Raw genomic sequence first — 18,096 nt, 5'->3', positions numbered from 1 at the left:
AATTATAAACGAAAGTTTTTCTTTACCTTTAATGTTTTCTGCCTAGGGGTGCCTTGGTGACTCTCTTAAGCATCTGCCTTAGGTTCAGGTCATGACAGAGTCCTGCACTGGGCTCCCTGCCCAGTGGGGAGCCTGATTCTCCCTCTGCCTCTGTTCTCCCCCTGCTTGTGCTTTCTCTCATTCTCTCTTCCACTGTCAAATAAAATTAAGTAAGTAAGTAAATAAATAAATTAATTAAAGTTACTTGCCTAAAAAACAAGGATTCTATGTTTTGCCAAAATAATTTCCTTTTTGTCAAGTCTTTATTTGAAAAAAAAGTCAAAACAAAAATTAAAAAAAAACCCCGAGTCTTAACATTAAAAAAGCTAAATTTTGTTTACTATTATATAACCTTCTCTATTTGCCTTTAATATATTTTATTGTCACTTTGGTTAAATGGATAAATACCATTTTGTAATAATTTGTGATTTTATTTAATCACATGTTCGAACCCTTTAATATTTTTAACATACTTCGCAAAATCAAATTCTTTTTTTAAAAAAAGATTTATTTGTGAGAGAGAGAACACATGAGAGGCAGGGAGAGGCAGAGGGAGAGGGAAAAGCAGATCCCCCACTAAGCAGGGAGCCGGACTTGGGGCTCAATCCCAGGACCCTGGGATCATAACCTGGGCCGAAGGCGGACACCTAACTGAGCCACCCAGGCACCCCACAAAATCAAAATTCTAAAATAAAGTCTTTTGGCCATGATCTGTGGTATTAAAATGGACCCATGGAACATTTTAAAGTTTTTGTGAGACATTAAACTAATTAGACTTATTTGATATGTTAAATCACATAAGGAGCAAATTCAAAAAAGTGGTACTAAACCCTCTTAGACTTTGAGTAGATGTGTTATTAAGATGAGTGTTCTAAAAATGGTATGAAATGCCAAAAATCTGACGTCCTGATATGTAATTAACTTGAAATGTTCTTTTACAGGTACTTTACTCTGATGCTGTTACAAATGTGTTTCATATTCAAAAATACTCATAGAAAACCTCTGGGTATAGGTTTCTGATAACCTTAAGATCCTAAAACTGAATGAGTAAGAATTTCTAAAACAGGGAAAACTGGATTTAAGTAGAACAAAAAGTACTAACATGGAACCACATGAACTGAGGAGGGTAATTACAATTTTTATGACTTTGTTTAAAACATTGCTGAGCTTTTAAAAAAATGCTTTGTTTTTCCAGATTTTAAAAAAAGTACTCTTAAGCTTATTGATATATAACAACTTGATAAAATGTACTTTTGTGAACAGATTGAAACATTTATCTTTTGTCCCTACATGATCCCAGAATTCAGAAACTGTCAGTGTTATTTTTTTTTTAGACTTTAAACTTTAAAAAAGATTTTATTTTTAAAGTAATCTCTGTACCCAACATGGGGCTTAAACTCACAACCCTGAGATCAAGGTTCACATGCTCCACTGACTGAGCTAGCCAGGCTCCTCGAGTGTTTCTATATTTTTATGGCAATATATATTTGTATAAATTCAATAAGAATTTGTTTTCCTTGTAGCAGGACACAGTTGGAAACATGGATTATACGACACAATAGAAAATGAAAGACTTTGGCTGCCTCCATTTTGACCTCAAACTTTCTAGCTGTGTTCTTCTTTCTGGCTTATCTCTTGGCTCGGGCAGATTTTTTTTTTTAAGATTATTTATTTATTTATTTATTTGAGAGAGAGAGCAGAGTGTGTGAGAGCACAAGTAGGGGTGTTGGGGCAGAGGGAGAGGGAGAAGCAGACTCCCCACTGAACAGGGAGACCGATGTGGGGCTCAAAACCAGGACCTGAGCCAAAGGCTGAAGCTTAACCGACTGAGCCACCCAGGTGCCCCTGTACTTCCCATTTTGATTTGAAAATTTAAAAAAAAGGAAGGAAGATCCTTTGAGATAGTGTGTGTTGTCTGATCTCCACAGAGCCTGCATGTTCAAAACTTGTGTTTTTGCAGACACCCAGAGGGAAGTCATTTAGTGTACTGAACAACTTTACTTTTCAGGTTGAATCTAATTATTTTATGCCTCCAGTGTCTGAAGTGTGGTAGAGATCCTGGCTCAGAAACACATGGGTGAATGCTTCAGGCTGTGTCTCTTCTTGGTACCCTTTCTTGAAGAAGAGTTAGGCTGGTTGGGGCAGAGCCTTTCTTCCTAAGGAGCAGGTGGCCTCTGCTTTTTGGACATCCCCCTTGAGAGGTCTGCTTCAGGAGTAGGACTGGTGGCATGTGGTCCCGCAGCATCTTCTGTTAGACAAAGGGATGAAGGCCTTCGAGTTTCTTGGGGCTGCTCCTGACAAGACTACAGCCTCTCTGGTCTCCGAGGCCAGGTTGGCCCTTGAAGTTCTGTTACTCCACATGGGTGAAGGCATGGGTGTACTAGTGAGAAGGGACTGCAAAGTCTTCCCCTCCTTGAAGTCACGAGTAGGTGGAAGAACTAAAACTTGGACTCAAAATATTTCTTACTCCATTTCTCCTCTTTTTATCCTTTAATATGTATAGGAACTATGTAATAATCAAATAGCATGGCAAAGGCAAATGTATCCCCAGCACACTCCACTCCGATGACATCAAGGATTGATGACCAATCATCCAAAGAGTTCATTCTTACCAGAATGTGGCAAGCCACTTTTATTTTTCTCAGGGGAGAAAACAAACATTACCAAACTTTCATTCATAGGACTACAAGATTTTTTCCTCTTTTTAAAGACTACTGCATATATGATTTTTACAGTAAGCAGGGAGCTAAAAATCCATGAGTAAAATTCCTGTGCCATCCTTCCAAACCTGGGGAATTTTTTAATGTTATGTCTGGCCTTCCACTGTAATAGTAGAGAGAACAGTTCTGCTCATCCGTCTTCTTGGCTCCAGTAGCTGAGGGTAGGTGTGAAATTGGAATGTACCATATAAGAAGGAGGCTCATTTTCTACCTTATAGAATGGCTTTAGCCATCTGCTCAAGAGAGCTCATTGACTACCATTATGACCTAGGCCCTATGATGGTGGCCATACCAAGGGGAAACAAAGAGTCACAGCCCTCAAGGACTTTATAAACCAGGAAATGAAATAGGACACAGGAGATCATAGGTAAATGCCATGAGTACAGATATTTATAAAACACATGCTACAAATGGATAAGCCTCGAGGACACTAGGCTAAGTAAAATAAGACAGTCACAAAAAGCCAAATACTTTATGATTCCACTCATACGAGGTAGCCACAGTAGTCAAATTCACAGAGACACAAAGTAAAATGGTAGTATTTCAGGGGCTGCGGAGAGGGGGGAATGGGAATTATTGCTTAATGGGTATGGAGTTTCAGTTTTTCAAGATGAAGAGTTCTGGAGATGGACAGTAGTGATGGTTGCATAACAATATGAATGTATTTAATGCTGTACAACTAAAATGGCAAATTTTGTTATGTATGTCTTACCACAGTTAAAAACAACACTTGAGGAGAAATATCAAATTATGGTGTAACAAAAAACACAAGAGTTGGAACTAAAAGAACCTGAGTTCTCATCCTTACATTTCTACTGACTGACTGTGTGAGCCTAGCCAAGTCATTTAAGTTCATTAAGTGTCCTAATCTATAAGGCAAAGAAAATGACTGTGAGGTTATTGGGAGAGTTCAAAGATGTAATGTATGAAAGAGCCACTTAGCTAAGTGTAGGGGTGATACAAAATAACTTATCTTGGAGGTGATGAGGGAAGGTTCCATAGGGCACTGTAACTTGAACTGGTCCTGGAAAGGTAGGGGGAAACATTTATTGAGTGCCAACTTTGTGACTATTTCAGTTAACACAACAAAGTTTTGAAGGTATCATTCTCAAAAAGAAGAAATTAAAACACAAGGATATAATTTGCCCAAATCCAAAAAGCAGCTCTGTCTTTAAAATCCCTCATGCTTGCCATTTATAGGAAGCTGTGAAATAAAAAGTGTTGAAATTGGGAATCAAATAAAACAGAAAGCTAAAAAGTGGAGATTCAATAAATGCAGAAGCTGGTTCTTTTTAAAAAACATCATTTTATTTTGAAGTAACTTCAAACAAAAATTTCAAGAATACAAAGGAAAAAAAAATACAAATGACTCCCTCATGCCCTTCAACGAGCTTCAACAATTGTTAACATTTTCCATTTTTTGGAAAGATTTATTTATTTTACAGAGAGATAGAGAGAAAGCACGCACAAGCAGGGGGAGCAGCAGGCAGAACGAGGGAGAGAGAAGCAGGCTCTCCGCTGAGCAGGGAGCCCAACTCAGGACTGGATCCCAGGACGCTGGGACCATCACTTGAGCCCAAGGCAGACGCTTAAGCGACTGAGCCACACAGACAACCCAACATTTTGCCATCTTGGCTTTATTATCTCTCCCTCTGAACCATGTGAGAGTAAGTTTCACGTATCATGCCCCTTCAGTCTATCAGAGAAAAAAAAAACTTTTCCTCTATTCTGTTAGGTTAATAACTTGATGTCTGCAAATTAAACTAGACAGATAAACAAGAGAAAAAAATAAATTTATTTACACACACAGCACAGGAGTTCACAAAGACATGTGACTCAAGGCACTTTGAATTTGGGGCTTATCTGGCATCTACCAGGGGACAGATAGGAGCACAGAGTCACTGATGGGAGAATAAATGACTTCTCAGAAGGAGGGGAGAAAGGGCACTTATGAAAGAACAAATGGCTTTTCGGAAAGATAAATGGGCTCCTAAAAGAACTGGTGGGAGATATGATAGTTTTGTGTCAATGCCTGTTTGAAAAGATTTGAGGGGCTCCTGGTAGAAGATTCATGACAACTGAGTTCCTTTGGGAAGCCCTGCTTTTAGGCAGATAAGGCATTTTAGGAACTCAAATGTCTTTAGCTCAAAATCGTTTTTATGCCAGACTGTCTTATTCTGGACCCTTTCAACTTCTAAACTTCTGCTCTGTGTTTTCCAAGAACTTAGGTAAACGTAGAACATTCTCAAAATCAGGAAATTCAGTGCTATCATCCCAGAGCTGAGTACTCTGTACCTGTTCTTCAATTACCTCTGCCAGTGTGTCTTATCTAGAAGGGGGGTTGGCTCAACTGCTCCTTGCAGCTATAGAACTCCATCTTACTCAACAAGGATTTCTGGAGTGCCTACTCTGTGCCAAGCCTGTACTATACACTTAGGATTCAAGATAACTCTATTTGCATCCATGTTTCCTCTTCCCCCCGCTGACACAGGGCATCTCTCTTGCTGAAGGCTATTGCTCTACTTGTGCTCTAGAGCCCATCTCCTCCCTTGACGATCTGCTTTCTTTTTCTTAGGTTCTTCCCATCAGCACCAAAAACATGCCCATGATTTTCCTATTGCTAAAACAGTAACAACAATACTGACACTTTCCTCTATATCCTTTACCAAGTCCCATTTCTCCCCACCCCTTCCAAATAGAACTTTGTTTTTTAAGATTTTATTTATATTTATTTATTTATTTGAGAGTGAGGGAGAGAGAACAGATATGAGCAGGGAAAGGGGTAGAGAAAGAGGGAGAGAGAATCTCAAGTTCACTCTGCACCATGCCCAGGGTTCTACCCTGCGACGCCAAGATCACAACATGTGCCAAAACATATAGTCCCAACATGAGTCAGATGCCCAATCAACTGAACCACCCAGGCACCCTGCCCAATGGAATTTCTTGGGTGTTTTCTGCATTTGCAGTCTCTCCCTGCACCCCCACTCCCCACCCCTCCATCCACAACAGCTAGGCTGTTTCTGTGCTGTATTGGGGCTGCTCTCTCAAGATCACCTATGAACTGCTAAATGGACATCTGGCAGCCTCTCTCAGTAACATCTCATGTTATCGACATCTTCTTGCTACATTCTCTTCCCTTTGTTTCTCTAATACCAAACTCTCACTTGTGATTTTCTTCCTAATTTTCTAAAGTTCATTTTCCTCTTCCATTGTACCCTTTTTACCTAAATGCTGGTGTTCCTGAGTGCTCTGTCCTAGGACACCTACTCTTTCCTTTTCCTTTTCTTCTCTCCTAGACTATCCATTCTCATGGGTTTAATCACATATTTGGGGTAAATCAGCTTATACCTGGTGTCTCCAACTAGTTTCTCCAGAGTTCCAGACCTGTCAGTCCAACAAATTACTTGAACTTCTCCCAGGCAGTCAAACTCAAGAGTTCCAAATTGAACTGCTCCGTGTCTGGTGTTCCCTAGCCCCCATTCAATTGTCCAAGCCAGAAACCTGAAGTCTTCTTGACTCCTTCCTGAATCTAAACTACATGAAACCATCAAATAGAGTGAATCCTACTTTTGATTTGTCTTTCTCTCTTTCAACCTCTACTATCACCATCCTATTTTATATCACCATCAGCTCTTGCCAAAAATAGTGAAATAGTCTCCTAACTAATTTCCCTGCCTCCAGACTTGCCTCCCTCCAATCTATGCTTTAGCCTTAGTCACGGTGATCCACAAAATGCAAATATGATTATGTCACTCTTTTGCTTGAAACTTCCAAACACTTCCCATTTGCAATTAGGCTAAAGTCCAAAACATATTTGTAGGACCTGGCCTCTACCAACCTTCCTGGCTTAATCTCTTGTCACCCCATGCCTGCAACATTTAGTAATGCTTAGCATATATATTTTGTTTTAAAAATAAATGGTATTTTTTCCTTACAAAATACAAAAGAAAAAAAAATTGACTTATTTATTGCTGTATCCCCAGAGCCCAGAACCGTGCCAAGAACACAGTAAGTATGCAATAAATGGTTCTTTAAATGAATGGAAGAATATTTGTATCAGTTCTAGTGGCTATAGAAAGGGAATAAGCAAAAAAATGGAAACTTTCAAATCCAATAACCATCTCCTGGAATAGCGCATTTACAAGAGTCATATTCTAAAATTTGGCAAATTTAAAAACCAACTACAATGATCTCAGAGGAAAAACATTTTGAATGGGGAAAAAAGCACCCTTATTCAAATTTTATAAGAAATAAAATACAAATTCATAATATCTTCATTATCTCTTATTTTCATGATTTTAAATTATGACTAAAAATGCATATATGTGGGGACGCCTGAGTGGCTCAGTTGGTTGAACGACTGCCTTCGGCTCAGGTCATGATCCCGGAGTCCCGGGATCGAGTCCCGCATCGGGCTCCCAGCTCCATGGGGAGTCTGCTTCTCCCTCTGACCTTCTCGCTCATCCTTTCTCTCACTGTCTCTCTCTCTCAAATAAATAAATAAAATCTTTTAAAAAAAATGCATATATGTGAACAAGTAATCAAGGAATGCAGTGTTTCAAACTTAATCATTATATAATTAAAACAGATGAAGATAAGATACTTACTTTAAAGTTTGGACATCTATTCCAAAGACAGTTTTCTTTTTAACCTTTAAAGACTAATATTAAACAATCCACAGAGAGAGGAATTAAAGCTTGAAAATCTAAGAAGCAAAAAAAATAATTAAGAAGATGATGAAAACAATACCTTTTAGATAATGATATATATATTAAGGATAATCTCCAGATTGCTAATCTATATTGCTTAGGAATGAGAAACACTATTTCAATAAAACTAAAAATGCCTCAGGGAAAAAAATGATTTAAGGACTCTTGTCAATTAAAGTACAAGACATATTCTCAATTCACTGTATTACTAAACTGAAAAAGTTAATAATAAATAGCTGCCTCCTATATGAATAAGAATGGTTTATTAAATGAGCGATAATTTCATGTATTATATCCGTTCTCTCCAAAGGATATAAATTCATGACTTCTTGGCTGGCATGAAATATCTCTTAAGACTAGCCATCTCCTTTCAGATGACTGGCTGATCATTTGGGGATAACAAAGCACAAGGTTATATTCCTACTTTGCACCGACATCAAAAGACATTGCTTGTAAATTAAAGATTATAATATTTGAAAAAAATGAAGTCATAAAATGATCATAAAATGTTTGTGAATATTTATGAAATCTTGAGAAGACTCTGAAAACATTTCACCAAAGGTAGAAAACATAAGGCAAAGGTTGACACATCAGGATATATAAAAATGTAAAAATAAGCATTAGCATTATACTTAAATGTAGTTTTAATTTATTCACATGTAACAAATCAAATGGCAGAGCTGAGCTTATGGTGAAAAGCAGTAAGACAATAATCATTCCCATGAAAAACGGGCAAAGGATAGCAATAAATGAAAATAACACAATGGCCAATAAATACATTTTAAAATGTTCAACCTTTTTTCTAATCAAGGAAATGCAAATTAAAATGAGATGCTATTTTACATATCTAATTAAGAGAAAAAATGTAAACGCAACAAGGCAATATGTATATATAAAACATTCACATTTTGAGACAGTGATTTTTCTCTTAAGATTATTGTAAGAGTTTCTAGAATTATCCAAAAAATCATAGATATGCAAAAAGACTCAGTTATAAGTATGTCCCTAACTGCTCTGTTTATAACACTGCAAAACTGGAAATAATAGGGGTTGGTTAATTATGCCATATTCAGGTGTGCCTGGCTGGCTCAGTTGGTAGAGCATGTGACTCTTGATCTCAGGGTTGTGAATTTAAGCCCCATGGTGGCCATAGACCTTACTTTAAAAACAACAACAAAAAAGAAAAAAATATGGTACATTCAATGCTGCAATATTATATATCCATTTAAATAACACTAGAGTATTAATAACATTGAAAATTGTTTATAATACATGATAAAGTTTAAAAAGCAGTTTACCAGTTAATCTATAATATAATCCTATTTTTCCAATTACAATTTACTTTAAGGTGTTTTCTATAACAAATGTGTATTTCTTTTTTAGTAAGAAAATTGTTTTTCTTATAAAGGCCAAAGGAATCACATTTATCTCCCTCATTCTGTTCCAATTCTATACTCTCCAAGTAAATTCCTGATTATCAACTTCTTTTTCCCAGGTATTTCTGTAACAAAAAGGGGATGCCCTGGACTGGAGAAGTGAACATTCTGTAAATTGCAAAGTGCTACCCACTTCCCATTGTGGATTTCTGGTGATACATACAGCCTAGAAAGAAAATTAGAAGCCATTAAAGGAGGGAAACAAAGTGACTGAAAGGGAAGAAAACAATGTTCGGAATAAAGTATTAAAGTCAGGGACCTATAAGAGAAGGTAAGGTATGGTCAAATGTATTTGTAAACTCTTGCAACAAATGTGAGTCCTGAGTAATGAAAAGTAGTAAGAAGGTGATGATTACTGCAGGGAAAGAGGGACAAATGATGTGGATTTAAAAACCAACATAAGAACACACATTAAAAAAGAAAGCTTAGCCTCTTTTCTAATTAATTAATGCAAAATAAAATGAACACGTAAAAAATATAGCTTATTTTGAAATACAATATCCTAAACTTTACACAGAGTAGACAGCTTTCTATAATCTGATGTAGTCCTCAAAGTCCATTCTATCTCAAATTCTCTTTCATATTGGTTCATCAAAATGTGTCCTTCTGAGTTAAAATGTTTGGGTAAGAGCAGGTTTAAATGCCCAAGTTACTATCAGTACACATACCCACAAAGGTCATTTTGAATTGTTTCACTGAGCAAAATCTTTAGCCAACATCTTAAGTATTATGATTTTTGGCTCATTTTGATTGGAGGAAGAAATATTTTAAAGGGTCAAGGACTGGAAAACATCTGGACAACAAGAGCGAGCCCAAAGGCCGTGGAAGCCAAGGAGGCATATCAAAAGGAGGCAGGATCTGCCACTGTGTGATCAGGGATGTCAAGGCAAATTTATGTCATAATTCTGCATTATGAAAATAAGTAATTTAAGTATATAATATCTTGAACATTCCAGGCACCATATTAAGAATTTCATGTAAACTGCTTTAACAATCTTAAAAAGGAAAATACTGTTATATCTATTTTTATTTTTATTTTTTAAAAGATTTTTATTTATTTATTTGACAGAGAGAGATCACAAGTAGACAGAGAGGCAGGCAGAGAGAGAGAGGAAAGGAAGCAGGCTCCCCGCTGAGCAGAGAGCCCGATGTGGGACTCGATCCCAGGACCCTGAGATCATGACCTGAGCCGAAGGCAGTGGCTTCACCCACTGAGCCACCCAGGCACCCCTGTTATATCTATTTTTAAAAATAGGTCATGCTACATAGAAAAATAAACCTGGAACCTGGATTTCCTACCTCACACCATATATTGTAGAAATCAAAGATCTCATTGTGAAAGTACAACTCTAAAGTAAATAGAAGAAATTGTAGAATATTACTGTGACTTTGGGAAAGGACAGGACTCAGAAAATTAATGGATTTTACTGTATCAAACTAAAGATACACTTGTTCAATGACAAAACCTCATGAATAAAACTTATAAATGGGTGACAGATGGAAAAATTATTTGCAACATCTAAGATGGACAAGAGATTGATATCTAGAACATGGGCTGTTCTATAAACAGTTAGTAAATATTTTAGGCTTTGGAGGTCATATGTTCTTTGTTGGAACTGCTCAGCTCTGCTGTTGTAGCATGAACAGAGCCATACACAATATATAAATGAATGAATGTAGCTGTGTTTTTTAAAAATACTGATTTATTTCAGAGAGAGAGAAAGAGAGACCGAGAGAGCAGGGGAAGGGCAGAGGGAGAAAGCGAATCTCCAGCAAACTCCCCATTGAGTGCGGAGACTGAAGAGGAGCTTGAATCCCAAGACCCCAAGATAATGGCCTGAGCCAAAGTCAAGAGTCAGAGGCTCAAATGACTGAGCCACCCAGGGGCCCCTGAATGGGGCTATGTTCTAAGAAATCCTTATTTACAAAACTAGGTGGTGAGCAGGATTTGGCTTGCAGGCTGCAGTTTGTTGACTCCTAATCTAGAATATACAAAAAATTCTTAAGGATCAATAAGAAAAATTTAGTAAACTCAATGGACAGCCCGGCCAAGGATATCAATAAGCAGTTGGCAAAATGAAAAATCTAAGTGGCTAAACAAGTATATGGATGCCCAACTTTATTAATCGAGAAATGCCAATTAAAAGTAAATACATTTTGTACACATCTGTGAGAACATGAAAGTCAGACAATTTGGGTGGAGGCAAGGGCATGGGGAAACATGGAACCCTCATGCCTTGCTGATGAGGGTCAGTTAGACATTCTGCAGAGCAATCTAGAAGTGCTAAGTTAATAAGTATATGTTTCCATAATCTAAATAAAGGAGAACTCCTTGATAAAGGGTAGCAGGCACCTTATAACAACAAAAATATATTTGCCTTATTTTGTAATTAGATTTAACATATTTTTCTCATTTCACTAGAGATAGACAAAAACACCATCATAGACTGTCACTAGTCTACAGATCAGCTGTTATAAACTGCTTCTATCAATGTGTTTTAGATATGGAAAAAATATTAATATTCTTAGCATCTAATTCTTTCACTGTTTAGAGTTTCGTATCTTTAAGAGAACTGGTTTTAGATACTAGACTGAGTGCAAAATTTACATAAACTTAAGATAAAGCAAGACTTCAATTTTGTAGGATGGACAGCCAATTAGAGGGTTCTATTCTTAGATCTTTCTGCATTTTTTCTCTCTTCTGAAGAGTGTCAAGAGCACATCAGCAGAAAAATCTGAGAAACGATCAGTTAATAAGAAGGGATGATTATTGAATATCCATCAATCTTTAGCTAAATAAAACTAAGATATGGCCAAAACACCAAGAGGAGCTTGCAAATACACTGATTAAAAAGGTGTATTATCTCGGGGTGCCCGAGTGGCTCAGTGGGTTAAGCCTCTGCCTTTGGCCCAGATCATGGTCTCAGGGTCCTGGGATGGAGCCCCACGTTGGGCTCTCTGCTTAGCAGGGAGCCTGACTCCCCGGCTCCCTGCCTGCCTCTCTGCCTACTTGTGATCTGTCAAATTAAAAAAAAAAAAACTTAAAAAAAAACCTGTATTGTCTCAAAGAAAATATATCCACATGCTTTATCTTTTCTTTTTTTTTCTTTTAGCAGGGGTAAGGGCAGAGGGAGAGGGAGATAGAATCTTAAGCAAGCTCTACACCCAGCATAGAGCCTGACATGGGGTTCAATCTCACAGCCTTGAGTCATGACCTGAGTCAAAATCAGGAGTAGGATGCTTAACCGACTGAGCCACCCAAGGCACCTTCACATGCATTATTAAGTAATCTCTACACCCAGCATGGGACTTGAACTCACAGCTCTGAGATCAAGAGCTGCATGCTCTACTGACTGAGCCAGCCAGGTACCCCTTTACATGCTTAACCTTAAAAATGATTTATTTAAACTCTATTCTAGTATTGAAAACCACTTGCAAGTTAAAAGCTGTGAAATAAATGAAACATTTTCTTACTTTCCAGTGTTATATCACATGTTCATTTGCTTAAAAGTTAGTTTATACTAAAGCTTATGTATACTATTGTTTTTTTGAGTAGTCATTGAAAGAAAAGTAGTTTACCCAGTGAATTGTACATGTTAAACAGGTAGATTTTATAGTATTTAATTCTATCTTCAGCTGCTAAAAAAGTGGTTTCAATAATAGTCATCTAGTCTTGTGGCTCTTAATCGTAGCACAATGGGATCAGAGGCAAAAAGGAGGAGGGAAATGATGCCAGCCAATCGGGATTTGGGCTAAATTCCCAGTCTGTTTTATCTGGCCTTTAGGTAATCTAGAAAGAGAATATGTGCCCGTGTGTGTGTGTGTGTGTGTGTGTGTGTGTGTGTGTGTGTGTGGTGGGGGGAGGTGTAGAGAGGGAAAGTGAGAGACAGTGGGGAGGGGGAGAGAGAGGAAGAGAGGGAGAGAGAGATTGAGGCTGGCACTGTGGACAAGGGAGGGAGTGCTAGAGCAAAAGTTCAAGATGAACCAAATGTCAGAGTTGAAATACTTTTCCATGAATTCCTAAGAAATAGAGAAGACTTCTGTTGGACACTACTGAAAGGAAAAGTAACAGTCCTCTAAAACAGTAGTGGGAGCCCAGGAATCTTATTTAAAAAAGATTTCTTTCAGGTGCCTGGGTGGCTCAGTTAGTTAAGTGTCCACCTTCTGCTCAGATCATGATCACAGGGTCTTAGGATTGGGTCCCACATCAGGCTCCTTCCTCGGCTGGGAACCTGCTTCTTCCTCTCCCCATTTATGCTCTCTCTTGCTATCTTTTTCCTCTCAAATAAATACAATTTTTTTTAAGACTTCTTTCTGTGGCCTGCAACAACTTTCATATAAGGACTGCTTGAGTGGAAACTGAAGGTTGCTTTTAGAAACAAGAATTTAAAAACGAAGATCACACTGTATGTAAAGGGAACACTTTTGGTAGAGAAGAACACTTTTTTTAAAAAAAGACAACACATAGATATGATAAAACACAGAGTGCTGGTACACATTTATTCTTTTATTGCTAAACATCAAATGCCAGCGGCTATGGTATCTTCAACTTGAATACTAGGAATGAATTACAGCATAGTTGAAAGAAAGATCCGTAGAAAAAAATACCTGTGCACCATTAATTAGTATGTGGACATTCAATAAATACCACAGGACAAACTGATGATGGAGAGCCATGTATCCATGAAGTGCCTGTCTAAAATTTGCTGTTAGAATAGATGACAATGACCCTATAAGAACGATTATCAAAAGGTCAAGTTTAAACGCATGTCTTTTCCAACTGAGATGAAAAGAATATATACGTTCTTTACACATTGTAGGTGATTTTAAAAACTGTGGAAAATGTAAACAATGTAGAGCAGAACACTGAAAATAAAGTACTGTTGAACAACGTGACAACACAGAAAGCACATTTTTTTTCAAATCCTCAAAGTAATTCATTTTTCTAATTGCTCTATATTAACCAAAATGGGTTATTTTCATAAAGATGATAATATACTAGGGACACAAAGACTTTCCAAGTTAACATATATTTGTTGTTAACATATATTTACAGTAAATATTCAATAATACTATTCATAGCTTACTTAAATAGAAACATGCTTTTCTAATCCATAAATACCAGTATTCATCATTCATTCGACCATGTTTATTAAGTATTTATGATGTCTCATGCACTGTGCCAGGGATGCAAAGCTGAGTATGGCATGGTCCTTGCTCTAGAAGTGCCCACAATCAAGCTAAGAGACAACAGATAATATTTCCTTTCTTACACGATGAGGCCATTTCTATGCAAATGCAACTGATCTACTCATTATCCTAATAAGAGTGGTTCTCAAATCCCAACCCTTTAGAGCAAGAGACCAAGATGTTCAAATGCTACAAGAAAGTGAGGTGTTTGGTTGTAGCTGTTGGTTTTTTTTTTTTTCCCACCCAGAAAAAGAAGTTAATGGGTAGGATTTCCTCTATTAAAATTTTTTTCTGTTTTAAAAAACTGACCTGCACATATACAACATGTTCATTAGTAAACTGCATAGTTGATGTTACCAAATTAATTATGCAAGTATTTCATGGTATTCTCCAAGTTCTACTATCTAAACAGGTCTGAGCTCTCTGCTAACAGACTTTGATCCTGAATGACTATCTACCTAAGAATACAACAACCACCTTTTTCCTGGGATAAAAGAATAACTTGTATGATTTTAGTAGTGGTAATAACTGATGACATCAAGTCATTCATAAAATCTTAACAGTATACTCAATAAATAATTTCTATTTAAGAAGGCAGGCAAACTTGCAATACAGTCTAAAGAACTTCTTAAAAATTAAAAACCTTTATTGCTGAAGAGCAGCTTAATAATCAGAAAAAGGTGAACCCCATGGAATGCCTCACTTAGTGAAAAAGTTGGGTACACAGTTGTTAATGTTCTTGAGTGTATGAAGGAAGCACGTATTTTTCAACAAAGAACAGTACGCTCAGACACTTAGAAGACCAAGAGCTTCACAGTGGCCTGTTGACTTCCTGGGTCTTCCAGGGTTCCAGCTCCAGTCCAAAAGACCTTGAACTACTCAGGGCTCTTTTGGGCTCAAGAGTCAGTTCCCAGGCTCTGGCAAATCCACATCTGTACTCATGTGTAGTCATTCTCACTGTACTACCAAGTCTTCTGTGGACCCATAGAGGTAGCTTAGGAGAAAGATGGAAAGCAAGGACTGGGTGTTTACAGTCAATACAGAGAAACATGGAAGCTGCTGGTGAGGACAGAGTATGGTTGAGAGCTTAAGGTAGTTGCTCCTTGAAGGCAAGAACCCAGGACCGAGGCCCCAGATAACCCCAGCAGCACAAGAGAAAACGTCTACCCTGAAAGGGTTTTGAGCTTCAAAGCTTTGTGGAGAATGGTAACCAGGACTGCAGCAGATCTGTCTCGTGATCTGGAAGAAGACCAGGCTCAGTTCTGATGCTCAACTTTAACTTCCTCAGCTCACATGCTGCAAGTGGAAGATACTTCTTATAGCGCACTCTGAATGTCAGAACACAGTGCTGCTTTATGAGGGTACGTACGGGGACACTTTATCAAAGAGGCAACTCTTGTAGGGCAAAGCATGTGTCACTGTAAGCCCTACTTCCTACTTTGTTCCCTTATTTGGTATCATTTAACAAAGATTTTCCCTTTCATGTCAGCAGATGCTTTTATAGAATTTTATTAATTGTAATCAGACCTCAGTTGTCAGCGTACAAAATAATATATCAATAAATCTCAAAATACTTTTCAAACTAAGAAAAAAGACAAGAGATGTAGGCCAAGGAAATGCTCACCCTTCCACTTGGCCAGAGTTTGGTCTTCTTCAAATCTGGGTTAATGATGCTTTTTCAGAAAGTTTGCCCCAATTAATTCCACCCAAATCTCTTCTCCTTTACACTACTGCAGTATGATATGCAGTCACACGGGATGGTTTAATATAAATTTTCACTTGTTTAGAAATTGTTTCACAAGCATCTGAAATTTGTTAAGTTCAGTCTTTAAAAGTAGGATGTGGTCAGGGACTATGCCTTTCATTTCTTCTGTTTATCCCCCATTCCAGAGTTTGGATATTCTGATACAGGAGGAGCTTAAAGTTGTTGGTTAAAATGTAATTTTAAGGAAATGCTTTCTCTTTCATATAAAGTATAATTCTGCATGATGATTGCAAACATTACCGTGCTGTAACCATCCAGAGTCCCAGGGTCACGTTGGCAGCCAGAAGTACACTACCACCAAGCAAGATGAAAAATCCTATCAGATCTTTGATATCATTGTCTCCAATCACTGAGGTAAGGGTAGCATCTAGGAAAGAGTTTAAAATCCACTGACCATCCAAGGCAAAGCAGGGCACTGCATTAACAATAGCCAGAGCTCCTGAGAGAGAAATCAGGTACCTGGTTGAAATGAGTTAAGGAGCCGACTGTGAAGTCTGAGTGGAAAACACACATTTAATAATCAGAAGAAGATATTTTACTAGGACTACATTTGAGATTATACTTGACTTCCCTCCTTTCTTTAAATTTCTGCCCACTAGTATAGGATATTCCTTCTTAGATCCTGGTATTTACTTATTTATTTTTTAAAAGATTTATTTGAGAGAGAGAGAGAGAGAATGTGGGTGAGCAAGGGGGAGGGGCAGATGGGGAGAGAGAGAGAATCCTGAAGCAGACTTCTCACTGAGCAAAGAGCCCCATGAGGGGTTCAATCCCACAACCCTGAGACAATGACTTGAGCCAAAAACCAAGAGCTGGCTGCTCAACTGATAGCCACCCAGGCAATCCAGATCTCTACTATTTCAAACAAATCATTTATATTATTTTAAAGCTCAAAAACCTTGACTAGAAAAATAAAGGCCAACCATTTGCAAACTAAAGCAATCAATAACAAACTCAGAGGAAGATTGAGTCTTTGCAATCTTCTAATGACACAAGGAGGGAAAGGAATGTGGAAATTAATTAGAAATTAATTAATTAGAAATAAGGGAAAATCACTTTTTGATCCTTACAAAGTACTAACTTATCTTAGGAAACATGAAGATTCTGGCCCCTTCAACTCTGTTTTACTATTATCTATGAGGTGATAGAGTTAATATAACTATAACTATTTTATTATCATCTATAAGGTTATGTCTATCATAAATCTCTGAGACAAAAGTACAATCTACAAGGTACAATCTTGACTGTACATATTTTCCAGTAACTGCTCATTTGTTTTCCCTTTCACATTTCTGCAAATTATTGAGGAAAGAAATGAAGATGATTTAAAAGCGACAAAAATATGTATTGTGCACGTGAAACTGATATAACACTGTAATGTTAACTACAATGGAATTTAAAAAAAAGATCCATACTTAGATATAAACTTAAAATCTAGAAAGTTTTTAAAAAAGTGACAAAAAGAAAGAACCCTTACAAACTGCTCAGTTTGTTCAGATTCCTCATAATGATGGATTTATAAAATCAAGTTTTATATTCAAACAAAATATGCTGAAGAACTCAAGATATTGTCCTCTGAATTGCTATTTTGATAGTGGAAACCAATTCGATCTCCTTTTCTCATTCCTCCATTTAGTCAGAGTTAACAGGCTCAGACAGGGCAGAATTCGTCACCGTGGTAGAAATTGAAGCTTTCAATCTTTATAAACTTACTAAGGGGCCTTAGATCAGTAAATTCAACTCTCAACTTCCAATTTATAGTCTCGGTTCCTTTTCTTCCATATCTTAACTTTTTTCCTTCCCAGATCTCTCTCTCTCTCCCGTGACTTCTTCCCTCCTAGTTACAATTTGATCTTTTTCAACTTTAAAGTCTCCTTTTTAGTTGTTAGCAATCAATCAATATTATAAGGTAAGTGCATGCTCTATTCAAGGTAAGCCTGATCATGTTCCAAGTAACACTTTTAAAAACATTCTTCACACCAGAAAGGATACTTGACAAATGTCTCCACAACCACAGGCAGATCTATGCTTAGAAAGTTGAAACGTGGAATAAAACTGGTGATGCTCACTAAAAAAGAAAAATAAGGAATAATGAATATTGTTCATACAGGTAAGTAACAGTATTATAAAAATTTTTTCTATATGGTCAAAAATTAGGCTAGCCTATTAAATTGGTTGAGAAAGCACTTCCCAAACATATGCAGGCAGCCTATATGCCCCACATATAAAACAATTAT

General features: G+C 37.3%; 1 protein-coding gene across 4 annotated transcripts in view; it reads right to left on the bottom strand.

Annotated features, from left to right (window-relative positions):
* Positions 1-362: 362 nt before the first annotated feature.
* Positions 363-18,096, bottom strand: part of MBTPS2 (membrane bound transcription factor peptidase, site 2) — a 53,385-nt gene continuing 35,651 nt past the window's right edge. Inside the window, exons 10-13 of one of the 4 annotated variants that reach the window (XM_059156918.1) lie at positions 17,852-17,927; positions 16,100-16,318; positions 7,367-7,464; positions 363-3,783 (exon numbers count right to left, since the gene is read on the bottom strand). In XM_059156918.1, coding sequence (XP_059012901.1) covers positions 7,413-7,464; positions 16,100-16,318; positions 17,852-17,927 — 347 coding nt within the window. In that variant the 3' untranslated portion in view covers positions 363-3,783; positions 7,367-7,412. Of the gene's footprint in view, positions 3,784-4,045; positions 6,289-7,366; positions 7,465-13,390; positions 16,319-17,851; positions 17,928-18,096 lie in introns of those variants that run through there. The other 3 variants (XM_059156917.1, XM_059156919.1, XM_059156920.1) reach the window with 3 other exon arrangements.

Source organism: Mustela lutreola, chromosome X (genome assembly GCF_030435805.1).
Source record: "Mustela lutreola isolate mMusLut2 chromosome X, mMusLut2.pri, whole genome shotgun sequence".
Lineage (NCBI taxonomy): Eukaryota > Metazoa > Chordata > Mammalia > Carnivora > Mustelidae > Mustela > Mustela lutreola.
This window is presented reverse-complemented; position numbering and strand designations above follow the sequence as displayed.